The 24,584-nt window shown below is 40.8% G+C and overlaps 1 protein-coding gene across 2 annotated transcripts in view; it reads left to right on the top strand.

Annotated features, from left to right (window-relative positions):
• LOC308633545 (uncharacterized protein) overlaps positions 1 to 24,584 on the top strand; it is a 50,711-nt gene that overhangs the window by 11,512 nt on the left and 14,615 nt on the right. For both annotated transcript variants that reach the window (XM_081266396.1, XM_081266395.1), the window contains exons 2-3: positions 3,017 to 3,129; positions 3,908 to 4,056. In XM_081266396.1, the coding sequence (XP_081122522.1) occupies positions 3,017 to 3,129; positions 3,908 to 4,056 (262 nt within the window). The remainder of the gene's footprint in view (positions 1 to 3,016; positions 3,130 to 3,907; positions 4,057 to 24,584) is intronic.

The following is a 24,584-nucleotide window of genomic DNA, read 5'->3' as shown; positions in this document are numbered from 1 at the left end:
GTTTTGCTGGAGATTGAATGAAGGGCCTTGCAAACACAAGGCAAGCAGTCTACCACTGAGCTACACCCCACTTCTTATTTTGAGATAGGTTCTTGCTAAGTTGCCCAAGCTGGCATCCAATTTGTGGTCCCTCAAATACTGGAATTACAAGTGTGTGGCACTCAGCTTGGATGTCATTTTGAAAGACAGGTTTTTTATCAATCCCTTCTGCAACACACATATTTCTTAAAGTTTTTCTTTCCAGGAAGTGTGGCCTATTATGGGATTGGTGTTATGGAGATTTATACACTGCTTGTCTATGGTCACGGCATTAAACCCCCCTTAGAATCCAAGTGTTGCAGCACCGACTCAAGGTTCATTGCAAAAGGATGCACTTTTGGTTGCTTTTCTAAGAGAAGTGCATTGTTTATTGTCTCAAATGTTATATAAATAGAAATTATAATCCTTTTCCATTATTTTTTAGCTTTTACGTATTTAAATAAAACCATGTTTCCCTCTATTGTCACAGAGAAAAAAAATGTAATCCAGATTAATGGGAAAAAAAGACTCCCAAATTTGAGAATACTTCAAAAATGTCTTCATTCTTTCTGAAATAGAACAATTTCATAATCTTCTTTCTACTGTATGAGATCATTCATGAATTTCTTCCAAAGTTTGACAAGTTGATTGAAGCAGGAATACTTTCCTATATACATTACTTAGAAGAGAGCCTCCTTTATTTTAATTAATTAATTAATTAATTAATTTAGTACTGGGGATTGAACCCAGGAGCTCTTAACCACTGAGCTACATCCTCAACCCTTTTTATTTTTTATTTTGAGATAGTGTGTTGCTAAGTTGCTCAGGGTCTTGCTAAATTGCTTAGGGCCTTGATAAATTGTTGAGGCTGGCTCTGAACTTGTGATCTTCCTGCCTCAGCTTCTGAGCTTCTGGAATTACAGGCATGTGTCACCATGCCCAGCTAGACAGCTTCTTTTATGCATGTTTAAAAATCATGCCGGGCATGGTGGCTCATGCCTGTAATCCCAGTGGTTCGGGAGGCTGAGGCTAGAGGATTGCAAGTTCAAAGCCAGCCTCAGCAACTTAGTGAGACTCTGAGCAATTCAGTGAGACCCTGTCTATAAATAAAACACAAAAGAGAGTTAGCACCCCATGTAATTCAAACCCCATTATCGTATGCTACACTCTGTATTCCAAAATGTTCTGTGCACACTTCCCAAATTTTCCTCTAATCTTTTGACTATTGAAGAGTTGTGTCGTATGCAAATGACAGCAATTAGAGAAAATCACAATGCACACAGTTAATAGCATGATTCATATTTATGAAGCCTTAATTTTATATGAATACCAAAAATATATACTGATTATGCTGCTCAAATTTTGAATTGAGCAAATAAACAAAATAACTGGGAAGAAAATTAATTTCATAGCAATGAAACAAACGTGTTATCTTTTCTCATGATTTAACACATGGAAGATAACTAAGGTGTATTGCTTTTAAGTTTTTTTTTCCCCATCTAGAAAGAAATGACAGTGTCTTGTGTAATTAGTTGCTAAAAGTGCTAATTTCTTCCTAAAATCAGAGAACTTTGCAGCACAGACAAGAGAGAGGTAGGACAATATGGCATGTCTTCAGAGCTGTAGACCTTTGAGGAGCTGAGTTGATTGTGGGTGTCAGCCTGGGAACCCACAGTGACAATGACAAGGTAGGAACAGAATCCTGGAATTATCAGAATCTTTGATCCCTTGATTGAGATACTCTCTATACTATGTGAAGAAATAACTTCTTTTTAGCAGAAAAACACATTTTGTAAATCTGTCTTAGATTTATTACCTACTGGCATTTCTTACCCATTTCTTGACACTTTAAGCAATTTAGTAAAACAATATCTTCACTGAAAATGAATTGGATACAAAAAAGAAAATTTGATTTCTCCTCTAATCCAATATTTTAAAGTGACTTGTAATTTTTTTTTTTTTTTTTTTTAAGCTGGGTGGCCTACACCTCTAATCCCAGCAACTAAAGGCTGAGGCAGGAAATTAGCAAGTTCAAGCCAGTCTGGGCAACTTAGCTCAACTCTGTCTCAAAACAAAAAATAAAAAAGTTCTGGGATGTAGCTCAGTGGTAAAGTGCCCCTGGGTTCAATCCCCAGTACCATGAAAAAAAAGTTATTTTTTTTTCTTGGCCAAGTATACTTTTCTTTTCTTTTTTAAATTATTTTTTTGTAGTTGTAGTTGGACACAATAACTTTATTTTATTTATTTATTTATTTTTATGTGGTGCTGACGACCCAGGGCCTTGCACATGTGAGGCGAATACTCTACTGCTGAGCCATAACCCCAGCCCCACCAAGTATACTTTTCTGTGAAAGAAAATTATTGAATTGAAATCGCATTTCCATTTGTTTCTAACCTATGATGTATATTTTCATTTATTTGTTACTTTTCATGCATTTATACCTTGGGCATGTTAGCTGTAGACATGGAATTCTCTAGCATAACACAATGTCGTCAATGCAAAATGCCAGGAATCTCTTTAAGAAAGGAGACTAGAGTCTATATAAATATATCTGTTAATTCATTTAAACCATTGTCCTCCCTTTTTGGCACCCTGGAGAAACATATTTCTATTCCATGTTTTTTGCTCAAAAATTCACAGTGGGGGCACTATGGAATAATAGAGTTACTTTAGATTAGGTAGAAGAGAGTGAAAGGAGGGGAAGGGGTACAGGAGTAGGAAGGACAGTAGAATGAATCAGACATTATTACCCTATGTACATATACGACCATACGACCAGTGGGATTCTACATCATGCATAACCAGAAGAATAAGAAATTATACTCCATTATATATGATGTATCAAAGTGCATTCTACTGTCTTGTATACTAATTAAAACAAATAAAAATAAATCAATTGTTAAAAATTCTTTTATCCAGTATCTGTCTTCCAGCTAGTTGACAAGTCTCCTGAGAAATCTGATCTCATTGTTTTATTGTCATTTTGTTTATGACCAGAAGAATCTCCACTTTCCCCGACACACCCTTTGCTGCACAGTACCTCAATCTGCACCTACTCACCAACTGGCCAAACTTGGTCTTGGTTATACCACCAGAGGAGGAATGTCCAGGTGAGTGTTCAGCTCTGCCCCTTACTAAGTGTGTGGCCTTGGCTAGGTTTCTTTCCCTTTCTGTGCCTCTGTCTCTTCATCTGAAAGTGAAGAGAACCATCCTTAATGAACATAATGAAATAGTAACAGAATGATAATTGGTTAGAGCTTGGTAAAGATAATCCTAAGGGGACTCAAAGAGAGTGATTTAATAACAGAGGAAAGATGACTCATGCTGGGCCACCTCCCTGGAATGTTCTTGTCTCCCATTTGATACCCAGTGAGTCCATGTGGTCACCCTCAGGCCAGTTCACAATCTATTCCTTCCCCAGATCTTTCTCTGACTGAGGCAAATACTGTCTTCCTCCTCCGTGGCCCAGGGATTTAACTTTAGTGCTTTTCTCATTTTCTTTTTGGATTAGTTTTCTAGGCAAAAATAAAATACTACAGACTGGGGGTTTTAAACAAGAGAAATTTATTCTCTCATAGTCCTAGAGGCTGGAAGTCCAAGAGTAGGTGTTGGCAGGGTTCATTTATCTGTGGCCTCTGCCTGGCTTGCCATTGGCTGTCTTTTCTCTGTGTCTTCACGCAGTGTCTGTGCCCTAATCTCCTCTTCTTACAAGGACACCAGTCATATTGGACTAGGGAGCTCACCCATAGGACCTCATTTTTTCTTAATCACCTCTTTAAAGATCCTGTCTCTTAGTCACAATGTGAGGCACTGGGGTTAGGGGGCATATGAATTTTGGGGGAGCCAAAGTTAAGCCCACAACAATACTTTTCTCTGATACCCCCACAGGATCCAACATGGCGCCAGTCACATATGTGTCACTAATTAAACAAATTGAGAAGAAACCTGGGAAGGGAAAGGAGGCAGGAAGCAGAGAAAAACAATCCTTAAAATCTGTTTCCGATACCATCAGGGAAATTGTGGAGAAAGCAAGGAAGGTTAGTCATCACCTCTACTGTTTTCCTTTCAATAACATGTCCTCGCACAACTGGTTTATTTCATTAGAGTTGGGTTTCATTCTTCCTGAAAAATGATACCCCTGGGAAGGATGACATAATAGAAAGACTGAGTGGAGCAAGGCAGATTTTGCATGTTACTCACAACGATGAAGCCTTCAGGGCCTGGCATGTAGGAAAGATGTACTAGTTGTTGTTAGTTTATTTATTTATTTACTACTAGTACTACTACTACTACTACTACTACTACTACTGCCACTGTCATGATTATAGTCAGTATGGACTATAAGCTCCATGAAGATAGGAATCTATTCATTGCAGTATTTCCTGGCTTCACTTGGAATGGAGCAAAATGTCAAAGCTCAGTATATTTGTTAAATAAATAAAAACACTGAATCTCCAAGGCTCTCTTTTCTCATTTCTGGAAAGAAATATTAATAGAGCACTTGCAATGTGTGAGGCCTCTGCCGCATGGTTTTTTTTTTTTTTTTTTTTGTGGGGGCAGTACCAGGGATTGAACTCAAGGGCCCTCTTCTAACACTGAGCCATATCCCCAGCCCTATTTTGTATTTTATTTAGAGACGGGGTTTCATTGAGTTGCTTAGCACTTTGCTTTTGCTGAGGCTGGCTTTAAAGTCACGATCCTCCTGTGTTAGCCTCCTGAGCCGCTGGGATAACAGGTATGCACCAAACCGTGCCCGGCTGTGCCGCATGTTTTATGAGGATTATTTCGTTTTGATATTCCGATCAATCTTCTGGAATAAGTACTATTTTATCCTCACTTTCCAATGAGTTAAATAAGGAGTTAAATAACTGGTTGAGGTCACACAACTCAGATGATGTCACGCTCAAATTTGAAGTACCAACCAATATATTCTATTGTCTCCCTCATGTCCACGTAAAGAGTGAAAAATTCCAACTTCACAGGCTTCACAACAGTGCGGATTAACTGAGAATTTGTAAAGTGTCTGATATGCAGTGAGAGCTCAGTAAATGTCAAGTCCTCCACCTCATTGCATAACCAACATCGCCACGTACAAAGGGCCCTAAGATCTACCCTTGAACTGGAAAGCCTTCCCAGATCCCCCATTTGCTCTTACACTGCCCCATTTTCCTGCTCTCCTTCAGAGTAAAACTATCTATACTGAAGAGATGTCTGGACTTCATTTCCTCATCTCCCATTTTGTCTTGAACCCACAAAAGTGTGGCTTCCACTCCTTTTCTCTTCTGAAAGGGTTCTTGGTGAGATGACCTGACATCCAACCAGCTCAATCCACAGCCTTGGCTCTGCCTCAGTGCTTTCAGCCTCTTGGCATCATTAAGTTAAGCCCCCAACACTCCCCATCCTCTTCTCACTTCTCTCTCAAAGCTTCCTAGTTTTATTTCACTTCCCCTGATATTCCCTCCTTGTCCCCTTTGTTGGTTCCCTCACCTGCATTCTAAGCCTAAACGCTGACATATCCCAGGCCTAAACCTCTTTGTCCAGGAACTCACTTGCAGACTCATGATTGGAACAGCACATGATGTGGATGGTTCCAAGTGTCTGTCTCCAGGCTTCACTTCTCACGGGAGCTTCAGATTCCTGAGTCCAGCTTCCAATGTGACTTGCCACTGGCAACTCTAGTGGATATTGCAGGTTTTGATTCTGCACTCCTCTCTTTTTCCCCCCTGAGAGAGACCTCCCTGATTCTTCCTCTCTCAAGTAACCCCATCTTCCACACAGTTGTTCAGGACAAAACCCTAGGAGTCACTTGCAAGGCCTATTTTTCCCCCTTTTCTACATTCAGTCCATCAACAAATCCTGTTAAAGGATATACTTCCAAAATACATCTCAAATCCATCCATCTCAAATCTCCCCCTTGGAATTAAAATAAAACTCAGATTTTCTGACATGGCTTATAGGGCTCCCTGTGGCTAGCACCCACTTGCCTCTGGGACCTCCGATGAGGTAAAAATCTCCCTGTTCGTGCTGCCTTGGCACACTGTGTTCTTTGAATATAGCACTTATTTCTGTTTCAGGGACTTTGTACTTCATGTTCTTTCTGCCTGAAATGTTTTCCCCCTAGAACAATGGCTGGCTTCTTCTTATCATTTAGGTCTTAACTCCATAAACATATTAGTTAAAGTAGCTTTCTTCTCCCAACTCTGTCCCTCTGTTAGTTAGAAAACCATTTGGCTTAGCCCATGTGGTGGTGCCATGCCTGTAATCTCAGTGATTCAGGAGGCTAAGGCAGGAGGATCACAAGTTTGAGGCCAGCCTCAGCAATTTAGTGAGACTTTGTGTCTCAAAATAAGAAATAGAAAGGACTGGGGATATGTAGCTCAGTGGTAGAGTACCTCTGGGTTCAATTCCCTGGTACCACCACCACCACCAAAAAAAAAAAAAAAAAAAGTGTTTGTCTTCAAGTAAGAATAAACCTAATAAGGGCCTAACCTGTCAGGACTTTGTCTCACATCTTAAGACACCTAGGGTAGTCAGGTCAGGGCTATGCCAAGCTCAGGGATGCCATCAGGGACTTGGGCCCTTTCTCACTTTCCACTCTACCGTCCTTAGCATCTTAACCTTCTTCCCAGTGATATCACCTCATCAACATCATGTCTGTGTTCCAAACAAGGAGAAGAGGAAATTAAAAGGATCAAAATCTTTTCTCATGTGGCTCTGCATGTTAATGGGCAGGGAAGCCTTCTGCAGGGTATTTTATCTGCAGTCAAGGATTTATGTCATACTGCTACCCCTAGCAATAATGAAAGTTGGGAAATATCTGTTTCATCTTTCTGGCATGTGCATTAGAGAAAAAAGGGAAACGAGAGATAGGGATGATATGGGGTAGTTAATTCCAGCCACATTTTATGCCGTGTTGCTGTTTACTTTTTTTTTTTTCTTCATAAAATCATGATTCTGTCAATTATCTTGTTATTTAACTGTTTTCTTACGTGGGATCTAGACACACTTGTGACATGCTTTGATTTACTTCTGACATTCTTTTATTTATGATAAGTCTGTAAGAATTGTGACCTTATGACTTTTGTTTGTGGCTTTGAATAGATGAATCTCTGGCACAGTAGGCATTCAATAACTGTTTGCTGATGATTGAATAAGCCAAAAATAAAATTTTTCTCATGTGGATCATGGGTTTCTATAAGACGTCATGTACCCGCATCAGATAATCAGAGTCCGGTCGTGAGCATCCTATGCAGATTGGCTGGCCTGCCATCAGGGCATTGCTGAGTGACTGGAGTAATGACAGTGATCCTGTCCACTGCAGTCACATTGATGGGAGTGATGGTATCTTCCGTGAGGTCCACACTGCCTCTCCAAGCTGCCTTTGTGATAGCTCAACTGACAGGATGTCCACGGGTTCAGAAAGAAGTTGAGTGTCTTCCCCCAGGGTTCAGCACCAGCTGTGTCTGGATTCATGGACACTTCCTGAACTCACAGGTTTATTCAGGCACATCCCACGTTTCTATATCACCTCAAGATTCCATTTTCAAGAAGGAATTTAGTCGTGGCTCTCAAGCTCAAGGTTGGGTGTGGCAGTGGCTGGGATCTAGACACACCTGGTGGGCTACCAGAGCAGTTTCTTTTGCAGACAGTGAACAGCCTCCTGGGAATCCCTCACCCTCAGGAAGAGTTAGGCTAATAAGTTCAGCCCAATTCCAGTGTCTTAGTGATGAGTGGGGAGAAGAGATTCTGATTCCTGTCCCTTGTCCTCACATGAACTCTTTGTGTGACTCACATCACATAGTCTCTCTGACTCACATCAAATCAAAGGGAAGAAAGGTAGGTGTTGGAAGAAGAAATCCTCAGCAGGTTGCTTTGGTACCTTGTAGAAAAGGGTTACACCAGAGAGGGAGAGGTGTTCTTCCCCCCTCCTCGTGGCTGACAGCCCTGCCTGTGATGTGTGGAGGGCTTCAGAGAATGCAGAACCTCTCCTGCTTGTGGAGGTCTCCAGGGTGGCAGCCACACCTACAGCACCTTGTTCCTGAGCACAGTAAAGACATCTCCAGGAGCTCTCCTGTATTAGCAGGAGAGACCTGGTGGGGTTGGAAGGCCTTCTACAATGGAGAGGAGAACTTGGGAGTTGCTCTCATGGTTTCTAATAGGAATTCATTTTAAACATTAGCCCTCTCCTCCATCTCAGGCTAACAAAGCCCATGAAAAATGGGCTTCACACGTTTACTGAACAAATGCTGATTGCCAGACAACTGTATCGGAGCTGAAGAGAGAACAAAGTAGACAGTTTCTGCTTGCGTTGTAGAGAGAGCATGTTAGTGTCTTTGGGTTGCTATCAAAGATATCATAAGCAGGATAGCATATGAACAATAGAAATTTATTTCTCCCTATTTTGAGTCTCCACACTTTTAGACATGTGGACAATAGAGCTTATCTCTCTATTAACTTTTTCTTTCTTTTTCTTTTTTTGGTGGTGCTGGGGATTGAACCCAGGGCCTTGTGCATGCAAGGCAATCACTCTACCAACTGAGCTGTATCCCCAGCCCTCTACCTGCTTTGGAGGCTGACAAATCCAAGGTTAAGGCCCTGATGAGGACCCTACTTCCTGGCTCATGGGTGATTGTCTTTTCACCATAACTCACATGGCAGGAGGTCTCTTTTATAAGGGAATTGATCCCATTCATAAGGACTTTGCACCCATGACCTGATCATCTCCTGAGGGTCCCATCTCCTAACACCATTTCCTTGGGGGTCAGTGTTTCAACATATGAATTTTGGGGAGCAACAAACATTCATAGCAAGGAGAGATAGAAAAAAAACAACTTTATCAATAGAGCTGATAAAAGGGCTAAAAGTTGAATATAAAAAGAAATTTAACTGTGAATATTTAATTAGGAGTCGGAGAGAAGTTTAGGGGAAAGAATTCTCAGGAGGAAGATGCCAACCTTTCTCCATTACCACTCAGAGCTTCAAGTCATAACCAGCTCCTTTGTGAGCTGAACCAGGCCCTCTGAGGCCAACCTGTGCTGTTCCCTTATTGTCTTTGTTGCACTGGTGGCCTGACATGACATGGAGTGTTGTCTTTGGGGCTAGACTGGGAGCTCTTGCCTTCCAGGCTCTGCAGAGCCTGGGGCAATGGAAGCCCATGGCGGGGGGCTCCAGAAATGTTTGGTGGCCCTCCGACAGTGAATCAATGAAGTGGAGTCACATTACAGCAGGTGAGGTTTAGGTCAGATGTGCATGCTTCTTGTCAGGCACATGAAATGTTAAAACAGCTGTGAGGGGAGGTTGGAGTTCACATCGTGTCAGACTTTAGCTCCAGGAGGATTAACCCGTTGACTGGAGCAAAGTTGCAGGGAGAGGGTCTGCCTCATCCGCTGCACAACCCGGAGGGTCATGAGGTCAGGATGGCTCACTGTCCCCAGAGGGCCTCTGCAAACATGCATGGTTTTAGAAGTGTAGAAATGGAGGATGTCACATTGCACAGGACTCTGATGAATCTCAGGTTGACTCCCCAAAACATTCTACCATTTATTTCCTTGACCAGAAAAAGAAAAATGTGCACGCATGTGCATGCGCACGTACGTGTGCAGGTGTTTGTGTATATGTGTGAGATTGGTTTAAGTCCTGTGAAATGTCTGTGATTCTTATGAATGATAATTATCTTATCCAGGCTGTTCCCATCAAAAAAAGAAATACATATCTTGAAATCACCTCTTGAAGGCAGGTCAAATCCAGACTAGGTATGCAGAGTCGATGTGGTATCTTTGAGGACTATCAATGCAGGGAAAAGAGAAATAGAGCACTTTGTCTGTTCATTAGTACTGAAAGCAGAGTAAAAAAAAATCAAAATTAGAAATGGAGGATAGAATAATAAGAGCACATCTTTCCACTGTCTGCCTATCTTGACCAAGAGCTGTGGTAGAATTGCATTCTGTGTAATGGCCTAGCTCATAATACTGACAGGTCATCTGCCTACCTACCTGCCTGAAATAAAAATTTCATGAAAAAAGTCCATGGAACAAATTGTACAAATGAACAGAAGGTACATACCTTTGTTATGTGCAATGCACTTTGATATTTTCTACTCTTCTTAGTTTTTGAAAATGCTGGCCATGACCTATGACATTGAGTGGGCTGTCAATTGGGAAAACACTGGCTTTAGAATATTTAGTTATATAACTGACTGGGCTTGAAACTGCATTCTGTAATGTGGGTTGCTGGAGCATCTCAGGGCCTAGAGTCTCTGCAGAGAATGTGGATGCTCTGTCTTTGGATTGCTTCGAGTAGGTGTAGGAGCCTGTTAACCCTGTGTTCCCAAACCTCAGAAAGTTTTTTTTTTTTTTGTACCAGGGATTGAAATCAGGGTTGCGTAACCACTGGACCACATCCCCAATTATTTTTTATATTTTATTTAGAAACAGGGTCTTGCTGAATTGCTTAGGGCCTCTCTAAATTGCTAAGGCTGGCTTTGAACTCGCAATCCTGCCTCAGCCTCCTGAGCCACTGGGATTATAGATATGCACCACCATGCCCAGCCTCAGAAGGTCTTTGTGGTCACAGATATCTGTATCTATATCTATATCTAGCCTCCAAGGGTCTGGCTATTCTCAGTACCTTATAGTACAAGCAAGAAGGACATGTCAGAGTAGACCCCTTCCTGAGAGGCCTGGGACCTGAGGGTTCTCTCTCATGGTATCAGGGCAATTGACAAAGTCAGAAAGTCCACTATCCCATTGCCTTGTAATTCTTCAACTTGGCTCCAGTTCCCCAGTAGGAACTCTGTACATTTGGCATGACATGCCCCTTCCTTTCTGGGCTCCAGTGTGGATTCTGACAGGGACCTCAATGGAAAATTCCAAGCAGAGATGCGAAGACCGACTAGAGAAAGACTTAGCTTAATGATAGCACCCCGATTCAGAAAAAGCACCCCTTGGAGAAGGAAAGAAGGTGCAGCAACACCTGGGTTATGAAAATATGAGGCTTCGGAGAAATCCCAAAGAGATACGCTCTCAGTTATGTGATTATCTGGCTGATTTTTACTTCTAGTGGGCTGTCATTATCTTTAGAAACCCATTCATCCAATGCCTTAAAGAAATAAAAACGTCTGAAATTTCTTTTATAGCATTTCCAGTGCTGAAGGTTTTGTTTTTGTTTTTCCCTGAAATGTTGGTTGTGCTTTCAGAAAATTGGGCCTTATTTAAAGTCCCAACACATTTAGCGCTTTATGCTGGGAAAGCATGATAGTTGGCACATATGTAGGAGACTGACTGAGATGTGTGTATGCTTGTTTCTGTAAGATTGGTGCCAGCTGCCTGCAGTACAGCACCAGGGAAGCCAGGGCATCTTTCTACAAGGAAACTACATGAGGGCTAGGATCTGTATGGAATAGAAGAGGAGCAAATGATAGAACGGACTGACAGATCTTGCTAATGGGGTAGCATCACTATGAGCAGAGGCTCAATTACTGTTAGATATTATGCAATTACAAGGAATGCAAATGAAACAGTTGTGTAATTTTAGGGTAAAACCAACTATGTCTTCTCTATGAGAGTATACAGCAAGTGAGTGACCCTTTTTTTTTCCTGCAGATTTACAAGAGTACTAATAAGGTATTAAGGCCTATAAGAGTTTTAACATTATGTTAACTTCATGGAGGTTTGGTAGTCAGCTTTCTGGCACTATAATAAGATACCTGACAAAGGCTACTTATTAGGTAAAGAAAGCTTTATTTGTGCTTATGGTCCTGGAGGTTTGAGTTCAAGATCAAGGCCTCTAGTGAGGATGGGACATCATGGCAGGAGTGAATCAGAGCAAGAAGTCGCATTTCCAGTGGGAAGTAGAGGCAGGAGGGACTGGCAAGGTCTCAGAAGCTCTTTGGAGGGTATACCGTCAATGACCTAAGGCCTTCCATAAGGCCAGCTTGCTCTCTCTCTCTCTCGCTCTCTCTCTCTCTCTCTCTTTAATTTTTTTAAAGTTGTAGATGAACACAATATCTTTATTTTTTTATTTATTTTTATGTGGTGCTGAGGATCAAACCCAGGGCCTCACGCATGCAAGGCAAGTGCTCTACCACTCAGCTTTTTTTTTTTTTTTTAACATTTCATTTAAGGAATCTTTTTTTCTTTTTTTATTGGTTGTTCACAACATTACAAAGCTCTTGACATATCATATTTCATACATTAGATTCAAGTGGGTTATGAACTCCCATTTTTACCCCAAATCAGATTGCAGAATCACATCGGTTACACATCCACATTTTTACATAATGCCCTATTAGTAATTGTTGTATTCTGCTACCTTTCCTATCCTCTACTATCCTCCCTCCCCTCCCCTCCCATCTTCTCTCTCTACCCCATCTACTGTAATTCATTTCTCTCCTTGTTTATTTCCCCATTCCCCTCACAACCTCTTATATGTAATTTTGTATAACAATGAGGGTCTCCCTCCATTTCCATGCAATTTCCCTTTTCTCTCCCTTTCCCTCCCACCTCATGTCTCTGTTTAATGTTAATCTTTTCTTCCTGCTCTTCCTCCCTGCTCTGTTCTTAATTGCTCTCATTATATCAAAGAAGACATTTGGTATTTGTTTTTTAGGGATTGGCTAGCTTCACTAAGCATAATCTGCTCTAGTGCCATCCATTTCCCTGCAAATTCCATGATTTTGTCATTTTTTAGTGCTGTGTAATACTCCATTGTGTATAAATGCCACTTTTTTTATCCATTCATCTATTGAAGGGCATCTGGGTTGGTCCACAGTCTAGCTATTGTGAATTGTGCTGCTATGAACATCGATGTGGCAGTATCCCTGTAGCATGCGCTTTTAAGGTCTTTAGGGAATAGACCGAGAAGGGCAATAGCTGGGTCAAATGGTGGTTCCATTCCCAGCTTTCCCAGGAATCTCCATACTGCTTTCCAAATTGGCCGCACCAGTTTGCAGTCCCACCAGCAATGTACAAGTGTACCCTTTTCTCCACATCCTTGCTAGCACTTGTTGTTTGACTTCATAATGGCTGCCAATCTTACTGGAGTGAGATGGTATCTTAGGGTGGTTTTGATTTGCATTTCTCTGACTGCTAGAGATGGTGAGCATTTTTTCATGTACTTGTTGATTGTTTGTATGTCCTCCTCTGAGAAGTGTCTGTTCAGGTCCTTGGCCCATTTGTTGATTGGGTTATTTGTTATCTTATTGTCTAATTTTTTGAGTTCTTTCTATACTCTGGATATTAGGGCTCTATCTGAAGTGTGAGGAGTAAAGATTTGTTCCCATGATGTAGGCTCCCTATTTACCTCTCTTATTGTTTCTTTTGCTGAGAAAAAACTTTTTAGTTTGAGTAAGTCCCATTTGTTGATTCTAGATGTTAACTCTTGTGCTATGGGTGTCCTATTGAGGAATTTGGAGCCCGACCCCACAGTATGTAGGTCGTAGCCAACTTTTTCTTCTATCAGACGCAGAGTCTCTGATTTGATATCAAGCTCCTTGATCCACTTTGAGTTAACTTTTGTGCATGGCGAGAGAAAGGGATTCAGTTTCATTTTGTTGCATATGGATTTCCAGTTTTCCCAGCACCATTTGTTGAAGATGCTATCCTTCCTCCATTGCAAGCTTTTAGCCCCTTTATCAAATATAAGAAAGTTGTAGTTTTGTGGGTTGGTTTCTGTGTCCTCTATTCTGTACCATTGGTCCACCCGCCTGTTTTGGTACCAGTACCATGCTCTTTTTGTCACTATTGCTCTGTAGTATAGTTTGAAATCTGGTATCGCTATACTGCCTGATTCACACTTTACCACTCAGCTATAATCCCAGCCCAAGGCCATATCTCTTAAATGTCCATGACATCCCCCAATTTTACCTCCTTGGGGACCAAACCTTGGGGGATACTCAAATTACATCCAAACAATAGCAAGAGGCTTTGAATGATAAAACTCTTAAGATAAAATGAAATATTCACATGACTTTGGATTGCTCTTTTCCCTCCTTACCTCCCTCCCTCCCTCCTTACCTCCCTCCCTTCCTTCCTTCCCTCCATCCTTTCTTTTTTCTCCCCTCCCTCCTCCTCGTCCTTCTCCTTCTTTTTTTGTTAACTCAACATTTTTCCTCTCTCTCTCCCTGAAAGCTTCACAAGTATGTTAGTTTTTAAAAGTACATTTAACAAACCAGAAAACTAAGGAAGAGCTTAGAATTCAAGATTGTTACTTTACAATCTAAACCATCTAAAGCAGATGTTTTCAAAACATTTTCTATGAGGTGATCCTTATTAAATTGACACAACAACCTATAAAATGGTGCTGTTAGCATTAGTCCTGTTGAGATGGAAAAAGGTTGAGAGAAACAAGAAGCTGCTTTGCCTCTGCCTCCAGAGACATGTGCCAAGGCCAAGATAAGGCACATCCCAAGCTTTTGTTAGTGCAGGCTTTGCCCCTGGGAAAGAGGCTGGACCACCTGGAGGCTTCTCCTGCCTGGACAGAGGCGGCCATGTGAAAGTAAGTCAAGACCTTTCTTTGCCAAGGAGCTATACTTAATTCTCAGTCCTTTGTTGTCCTGATTGGGGTCCAAGGAGAAGTTGATCCAAAAAAAAAAAGAAAAAAAAAACACAAGATAAGCAAAGAGGAAAAGAAGATTCTTTCTAAGCCTAGAGCAGGCTTGGCTTATTTAACTTCCTCAAGCAGAACAGTCTGGGAATAGTGTTGAGTTGCTATCCCCAAGGATTCACAATTCAAAGAGATCACGATTCTTCAGAGGTGAGACTGCCACCACTCACCACTTGGCCCACTACGGAGACCTTGCTTCACCAGCCTCATCCTCCTTAGGGAACAGAGGGTGGCAGATGACAGAAGCATACAAGGAGGACTGGAGCCTCCATACACCTAGAAGTCATTTCTGTATGATAGTTGAAGACACTAAGGCTCAGAGTCTAAGTGGCTTGTCCCAAGTTTGTGCAATGGGGCAGAGCAAGGCCTCAAACTGGGGTCTTCTCATCTAAGGCCAATGCAACAATTGCATCCATTCCATTTCCTGCTGAGATTGAATAAATGGATCAGGCCATGCACACTGGGGCATCACCACCATGAAGTGGAATGAGGGGAAGATAGATGAGTATATAGTGAGTGTAGTTCCTTATATGCAGAGGAAGGAAAGATCTGCTATATAAAGGAGGATTTGACAGAGCTAAGTAGTCAGAACTGGGTTACTTGATGACTATAAGGGATATGATATCAGTCTGCAAACATCTGAAGGATAAAAACACCTGGAAAGATGAGCCGTGTAGCATTGGAATCCAGGATATGACGAGCAAATGAACAATCTGAACTAAGAACATATATTTAGATAATGAAAAGAATACCTGATAGAATTATCTTTCTTTTCCTTTATCTTATTTCTGTCCATAGGACAGGAATAAAGAGAGTCCAATCATATGACATAACCTTAGAAGTTATTTTTCTTTCAAAACAATCCTGTGTTGTGGTAGGATTAAGTAGAAGGAAAAAAGAAGCTTTCAATCCCAGGTAAAATTAACAGCATATTTTAAAGAAGCTTGTCACACATGCTTCTTCTTTCAAATATTCTGTGTCTCCTGTCAATGCTTTAATCTTCACCCCTGTTAAGTGTCATTGGGCATACTGCAGTGGCCTGTAACCATGTCTTTGCCTTGAGATTCTCTAACCAATTCATAGGGCCTCTGAATGATCTTATTCAACCACTTCCCAGAACCGTACTTTAAATAATGTGATCTAATATTGAAGACTTTATCAAGTTAGCTCTCTTTTTGATACAAGTAATAAAAACTTTTACTCAATTTGCTTAAATTTTTAAGAACGTGCCTTCCCATTCATGTACAGGAAGGTCCAAATCTGGAGGGACTGGCTCCAAGATGACTTGACCCAGTGGCCAGTCATGTGACCAAGGACCAAATCACTTTGTGTGTCCCTGCCTTGCCTTCTGTGGGGCAGCTTTATTCTGGACTAAGTTTGGCTGATCCTGAGCTTGCAAGAAGAAGCCATAAGCTTGTAGACCTGCATATTTCCCTGGGCACTTCCAAAGGAAGACATAAGGAAATAGTGCTATCCCTGGGCTGCCTTAAGAGTCCCTCAGATTCATTTGCCTGAGTGGCTTAGGTCGCAGGCACAGCCTTGAATCCATCTTGAGACTTGGGGAATGGAAAGTGTTGATTGTCTTACGTAAATCAGGAACTACCCTGCACCTGGGTATAGAGTTAATGATACCTGAAGCATTTAGGGTGAATAGGGATGAAAAAATCCAGAACAAATATGAAGATTTAGCAGGGATGGAACTCTGGGGGGAGGGGCACTAGAGACTACAGTTGAGCTACCAGGTGTCTCCCCTTAGTTCCCATCATACTTTCCTTCTTTGCACACCCTATACTCAGCCACATGGGACTAGCTGTTATTCATAGCAGATCCACTTCTAAGTCTTCCTTCACACTATTCTGTAATCTAGACTATGGCACCTACTCCTCAATATGTCAAATCATCATCCCTGAAGATGTAGCTCAAAACCTATTTTTCTTTGCTTTATCAGATTGCTAGTTAAATAAATATATTCCTCTTCCATTTTCCAATTAATCTGCTTCTCCACATTACCAGTCAAGTGATACTGGGCAACTTCACCTCCTGAACTTCAGTTTCTTCTTCTGAAAAATGTGGATAATACTGGTACACATCTCAAGAGTCATTGTGGGGGCTAAACAAATAAATGCATATAAATCCCTTAGAAGAGTGGGTTGAGTCTAATAAGCGTCAGTCCGTGTTTTTATTTTTGTATTTTATATACCTGTGAGCCTTGTGGTAGACTCACTTTGTGTTTCTATCTAATAGATTGCGAGCTACTGGAGAGCAGACTAAAACATCACCTTTATATCTTTATTTGGCTCATTTACCAAATATTTTTTGAGTACCACACTGTGTCTAATACCAGAATACAAAGAACAGAGCATGTTTACTGTCTGCCCTTTTAAAGGCCTAGCACATTCTCAGAACAGAATAGAGTATTTGTAGAGGCTAACTGAAATTAGGACAGAAATCATGGCATTCCTGGCAAGACGGCACTGGTGCATCCATGTAAAGTTAGACCATAAATGCTAGTCCAGGTCCAAAGAAGCATGAGAATAACCAGGACTCAACTGAAGTTACTGTCATTTGGGACTACTTCCAGGGCAGCAAACAGTCCGAAGGACACATCACACACAAGGATATGAGTGAAACGTTCTGACTACCAGTAGGTGGATTCGACACCTAGCTGTCACCAGAAGACCCACTAAGTTGAGAGCAGAATGGAAGCCTGTATCTTTTCACATCTCTCAGGATAGTCTGAGGTGTGACATTGCTCAAAGTTTGCCCTAGGACAAGATAAGAAATGCTTGCTGTGCCTGCCATAGCCTCATTCTTCCACATCCTTTTTGTCTTCAGGTTTATTCAAATGAACCAGGATATTTTGGAAATGGGGATGGGGTGGGGGGGGTGGATAGATTTGCAGTCATTCAGGAGAAAGATTTTATTGGTGGCTTGAACAGGATTTTCAGTATTAGTGGGATGGAGGCAGGTGCATGGATTTTGAAACATTCAGGAAGGAAAATAGACTGGATGATTTGTATGTGCAAAATATATCAGTGAGGATGCTTTCTGTTGCAAATCATTGAAACCTTCTTCCTGATGGCAAACACAAAGGCAGTGTGTTATCTCAAATAACAGAAATGTAGGGCTGGGACCAGCTTTAGGGTTTGTGAGTTCATCAGCCCAACATTCTGTGTCTCTTTAACTCTGCTATCCACAGCAATGGCTTTATCCTAAGGCTAGTTTCCCATCACATCAATTGGTGGCCATCCCTCATGATACACATTTTTGTTCACATTGAATGGGGAGGAAATATTGACTTCTTTTTCTGAGCAGTGTAGTGCAGACCTCTTAGGTCTCATGGGCTAGATTGACAGGCCTGGCCACCCATGAATCAACCATTAGCAAGGGAGATGAGATTACGAATAGTGGACTTCCAATCATGGAATGGGAAGAGGATTTCAGGTGGAATGGCTGTTGGGGAGCCAACCACAATGTTCACTAACTTAGGAAGCTATATAATGGTAGTTCTATTTATTGATTAAAGAAATATGGCTCTCACTCACTGGGGAACCCGGCGGTGGCGGCACCTTTCGAGGCAAAGGCGTTCAGACGCGAGCCTGCCGGCTAGCCAGAGAAAAAAGTCAGACACACTGACTGTGAAGCCGATGGACGCACAGACAGCGGATCAGCCAGACGATCCAAGTCGCCTCAAGTTCCGCCATGAGCTGGGGCACGGAGCTGTGGGATCACTAGGCAATGCTGAACTGACGTGGATCTGGGGAGAACAGTCTGGGCCTCTCAAAACACACACTGAGCCCGGATCGGCTGAATTCAAGCTCCCGTTCGCCTGCTTCCCGCAGACAAACAGCTGTGACTCAGCACTAATCCATCCGGCTGAAACAACTGGTCGGCCCTTCTGTTCCTACGGAGGTAAATGCCAACCGAGCCTTCATAGGTAGTGGCCACAGGTTTGAAACGGGGCTTGGGAGAGACAGTAAGGAACCACCCGTTGCATTGGTCACCCGGCAAAGGGAAATGAACTGTCGCCATTTGCAAGAGATACCACCATGACAGAGAACTGACGTCACCAGACTGTGGTGGAAGAGATAACTTCATTGAAACCTGCAGGTGTGTAATCCCCTAGCCTTCCCTCTCCACACATGGGAAAACCTTAAGGGCCCCTTCCAGCTCTCCCGTAAGGGCCCCTCCCAGCTCTCCCGTGAGCGCGATAGCCAGATCGAGGGAATCAGATGTGGCGCGGGACCTGCGGCGCGGAACTCCCGGCTCCCGCTCCCACCAGTACTGACAGCTGAGGTCTCTTGCACCAGCTACTGGGTGCGTGGCTACCGGAGGGCAAGTAAAATTCGCTGAGGATTCTCAGCCCCAAGCTCTACAAACTTAGGGTCTGAGGGAATGGCAAACAGGAAGAGTGTGCCCAGTTGTTCATGAAAACAGGGCTCCCGGGAGCAGCAGACCTGGCGTGTAGCCAGTATTGTGGTGAGCGGCATCCGTGAGAGGGGCCTGGCTAGAGGAAAAGTGGGAAGTGACTAGACACAAGAGGAGGCCCTAGGCACTCAGGATTGGCGACTCGCCCAGTCTGGGAGGAGCTGCTGCACAGTGATTGGTTCCCGCGTATTGACAGGAGAAACTTGGCCTGGTGGGCACAGCGCCACCTACTGGAAGAGAAGTTAATCAAACTCTAAGACTGCATTTATTAGCTTTTTTTTCTCTTTTTTTTTGATTTGGGTTTTTTCTTTCATCTTCATTTTTCTTTCTTGTTGTTTTTTAAATTTTTTTACATTTTTTTAAAATTTTTTTCTTCTAATTTTAATGTTAATTTTTTACTATTATTTTTTTAATTTTTTTTCTTTTTTTTATTTCCTATTTTTTTCTTCTTTTGTCTTTTCATTTCTTTTCAATTTTCTTATTCCCCCTTCCTTGAATTCTACCTGCTTACTCTCATTCTCTTTAGTGACTTCTTCCCTTCCCTTCTAATACCTTTCCTCCCAAGCATCAAATAAATTTATAAGAGTAAACAGTAACTCAGCAGTCAAACAGAACAAGAAGTAACATGAGCAACTTTAAAAAGCAAGGAAGAAAAGGAGTACAAACAATGCAGGACAGCCTAAATATTCAGGAGGACCTAGAGTCATCAGAAAAATGGTCATATAAAGAACTCAAGGAACACCTTAGACAGATGGAATGGAACCTTAAAGAGGATACAAGACAGCAAATTCAAGCAGCAAAAGAACACATTGAGAATGAATTACATAAACAGATAAAAGAAGAAGTTAAGCATCTTTATCAGGAGATAGAGATTATAAAAAAAAACAAACAATAATTCTAGAAATGAAGGAAACAATAAACCAAATTAAAAACTCAATTGAGAGTATCATTAACAGAGTGGAGCAAGTAGAAGCCAGAACATCAGATAATGAAGACAAAATATATCATCTTGAAAAGAGTCTAGACAACTCAGAAAGGCTAGTAAAAAATCACGAGAAAAACATCCAAGAGTTATGGGATAACATAAAAAAACAAAACTTACGAGTCATTGGGATAGAAGAAGGTACAGAGATTCAAACCAAGGGAATGAGTAACCTGCTGAATGAAATAATTACAGAAAACTTTCCAGAAATAAAAAAGGAAACAGATATACAAATTGAAGATGCATACAGGACACCGAGCACACAAAATCACAGTAGACCAACGCCAAGACACATTGTTATGAAGATATCCAATATACAGAACAAAGAGAAAATATTAAAAGCTACAAGAGAAAGGAGGCAGATTACATTCAGGGGTAAACCAATAAGGTTAACAATGGATTTTTTTCACAGACGCTGAAAGCGAGAAGATCCTGGAACAACGTATTTCAAACACTGAAAGACAATGGATGCCAACCAAGAATTCTGTATCCAGCAAAATTAAGCTTCAGGTATGACAACGAAATAAAAATCTTTCATGATAAACAAAAGTTAAAAGAATTTGCAGCCAGAAAACCAGAATTGCAAAGCATTTTGAGCAAAACACTGCACGAGGAAGAAATGAAAAACAATAACCAAAACCATCAGTGGGAAGTGCCTCGGTAAAGACAGAGGGCGAGGGGAAAGATAATCATGGAGAAACAAACTAAATTTTTTTAAAAAAGGATAAATAATCAAACATGGCTGGAAGTACAAACCATATATCAATAGTAACTCTGAATGTTAATGGCTTAAACTCTCCAATAAAGCAACATAGGCTGGTATCATGGATTAAAAAAACAAATCCAACAATATGCTGCCTCCAGGAGACACATCTGATTGGAAAAGACATACACAGGCTGAAGGTGAAAGGATGGGAAAAAATATACCACGCACACGGTCCTCGTAAGCAAGCAGGGGTAGCCATCCTCATATCGAATAAAATCGACTTCAAGGCTAAGTTAATCAAAAGGGATAAGGAAGGACATTATATACTGTTAAAAGGAACCATTCACCAACAAGACATAACAATTATCAATATTTATGCACCAAATAACGGTGCTACGACATTCATAAAACAAATTCTCCTCAAGTTCAAGAATCAAATAGACCACAACACAATAATTATGGGTGACTTCAACACACCTCTCTCACCATTGGACAGATCCTCCAAACAAAAGTTGAATAAAGAAACTATAGAACTCAATACCATAATCAATAACCTAGACTTAACTGACATATATAGAATATATCAACCATCATCAAATGGATATACTTTTTTCTCAGCAGTACATGGATCCTTCTCAAAAATAGACCATATATTATGCCATAGGGCAACGCTCTGTAAATATAAAGGGGTGGAGATAATACCATGCATTTTATCTGATCATAATGGAATGAAACTGGAAATCAATGATAAAAGAAGGAAGGAAAAATCCTACATCACATGGAAAATGAACAATATGTTACTGAATGATCAATGGGTTACAGAAGACATAAAGGAGGAAATCAAAAAATTCTTAGAGATAAATGAAAATACAGACACAACATATCGGAATCTATGGGACACAATGAAAGCAGTTTTAAGAGGGAAATTCATCGCCTGGTGGTCATTCCTCAAAAAAAGAAAAAACCAACAAATAAATGAGCTCACACTTCATCTCAAAGCCCTAGAAAAGGAAAAGCAAAACAACAGCAAATGTAGCAGAAGGCAAGAAATAATTAAAATCAGAGCGGAAATCAATGAAATTGAAGCAAAAGAAACTATTGAAAAAATTAACAAAACTAAAAGTTGGTTCTTCGAAAAAATAAATAAGATCGACAGACCTTTAGCCATGCTAACAAAGAGAAGAAGAGAGAGAACTCAAATTACTAACATACGGGATGAAAAAGGCAATATCACAACAGATGCTACAGAAATACAGAAGACAATTAGAAATTATTTTGAAAACCTATATTCCAATAAAATAGAAGATAGTGAAGACATTGATGAATTAAGTCATATGATTTGCCCAGACTGAGTCAGGAGGATACACACAATTTGAACAGACCAATATCAATGGATGAAATTGAAGAAGCAATCAAAAGACTACCAACCAAGAAAAGCCCAGGACCGGATGGGTATATAGCGGAGTTTTACAAAACCTTTAAAGAAGAATTAATACCAATACTTTTCAAGTTATTTCAGGAAATAGAAAAAGAGGGAGCTCTTCCAAATTCATTCTATGAGGCCAACATCACCCTGATTCCGAAACCAGACAAAGACACCTCAAAGAAAGAAAACTACAGACCAATATCTCTAATGAACCTAGATGCAAAAATCCTCAATAAAATTCTGGCGAATCGAATACAAGAACACATCAAAAAAAATGTGCACCATGATCAAGTAGGATTCATCCCTGGGATGCAAGGATGGTTCAATATACGGAAATCAATAAATGTTATTCACCACATCAATAGACTTAAAGATAAGAACCATATGATCATCTCGGTAGACGCAGAAAAAGCATTCGACAAAGTACAGCATCCCTTTATGTTCAAAATATTAGAAAAACTAGGGATAACAGGAACTTACCTTGACATTGTAAAAGCTATCTATGCTAAGCCTCAGGCTAGCATCATTCTGAATGGACAAAAGTTGAAGGCATTCCCTCTAAAATCCGGAACAAGACAGGGATGCCCTCTATCTCCACTTCTATTCAATATAGTTCTCGAAACACTGGCCAGAGCAATTAGACAGACGAAAGAAATTAAAGGCATAAAAATTGGAAAAGAAGAACTTAAATTATCACTATTTGCGGACGACATGATTCTATACCTAGAAGACCCAAAAGGATCTACAAAGAAACTACTAGAACTAATAAATGAATTCAGCAAAGTGGCAGGATATAAAATCAACACGCATAAATCAAAGGCATTTCTGTATATCAACGACAAAACTTCTGAAACGGAAATGAGGAAAAACACTCCATTCACAATATCCTCAAAAAAAAAAAAATACTTGGGAATCAACCTAACAAAAGAGGTGAAAGATTTATACAATGAAAACTACAGAACCCTAAAGAGAGAAGTAGAAGAAGATCTTAGAAGATGGAAAAATATACCCTGTTCATGGATAGGCAGAACTAACATTATCAAAATGGCGATATTACTAAAAGTTCTCCATAGGTTTAATGCAATACCAATCAAAATCCCAACGGCATTTCTTGTAGAAATAGATAAAGCAATCATGAAATTCATATGGAAAAATAAAAGACCCAGAATAGCAAAAGCAATTCTAAGCAGGAAGTGTGAATCAGGTGGTATAGCGATGCCAGATTTCCAACTATATTACAGAGCAATAGTGACAAAAACAGCATGGTACTGGTACCAAAACAGGCAGGTGGACCAATGGTATAGAATAGAGGACACAGAGACTAATCCACGAAGTTACAAGTATCTTATATTTGATAAAGGGGCTAAAAGCATGCAATGGAGGAAGGATAGCATCTTCAACAAATGGTGTTGGGAAAACTGGAAATCCATATGCAACAAAATGAAACTGAACCTTTTCTCTCGCCATGCACAAATGTTAACTCAAAATGGATCAAGGAGCTAGATATCAAATCAGAGACTCTGCGTCTGATAGAAGAAAAAGTTGGCTCCGATCTACATATTGTGGGGTCGGGCTCCAAATTCCTCAATAGGACACCCATAGCACAAGAGTTAATAACAAGAATCAACAAATGGGACTTACTTAAACTAAAAAGTTTTTTCTCAGCAAGAGAAACAATAGAGAGATAAATAGGGAGCCTACATCCTGGGAACAAATTTTTACTCCTCACACTTCAGATAGAGCCCTAATATCCAGAGTATACAAAGAACTCAAAAAATTAGACAATATGATAACAAATAACCCAATCAACAAATGGGCCAAGGACCTGAACAGACACTTCTCAGAGGAGGACATACAATCAATCAACAAGTACATGAAAAAATGCTCTCCATCGATAGTAGTCAGAGAAATGCAAATCAAAACCACCCTAAGATACCATCTCACTCCAGTAAGATTGGCAGCCATTATGAAGTCAAACAACAACAAGTGCTGGCGAGGATGTGGAGAAAAGGGTACACTTGTACAGTGTTGGTGGGACTGCAAACTGGTGCGGCCAATTTGGAAAGCAGTATGGAGATTCCTGGGAAAGCTGGGAATGGAACCACCATTTGACCCAGCTATTGCCCTTCTCGGTCTATTCCCTAAAGACCTTAAAAGAGCATGCTACAGGGATACTGCCACATCGATGTTCATAGCAGCACAATTCACAATAGCTAGACTGTGGAACCAACCCAGATGCCCTTCAATAGATGAATGGATAAAAAAAATGTGGCATCTATACACAATGGAGTACTACGCAGCACTAAAAAATGACAAAATCATAGAATTTTCAGGGAAATGGATGGCACTAGAGCAGATTATGCTTAGTGAAGCTAGCCAATCCCTAAAAAACAAATGCCAAATGTCTTCTTTGATATAATGA

Source organism: Spermophilus citellus (assembly GCF_964194105.1).
Source record: "Spermophilus citellus genome assembly, chromosome: 14".
NCBI classification, from domain to species: Eukaryota; Metazoa; Chordata; class Mammalia; order Rodentia; family Sciuridae; genus Spermophilus; species Spermophilus citellus.
Note: the sequence above shows the minus strand (reverse complement) of the source record. Positions and strands in the feature narration are given on the sequence as shown.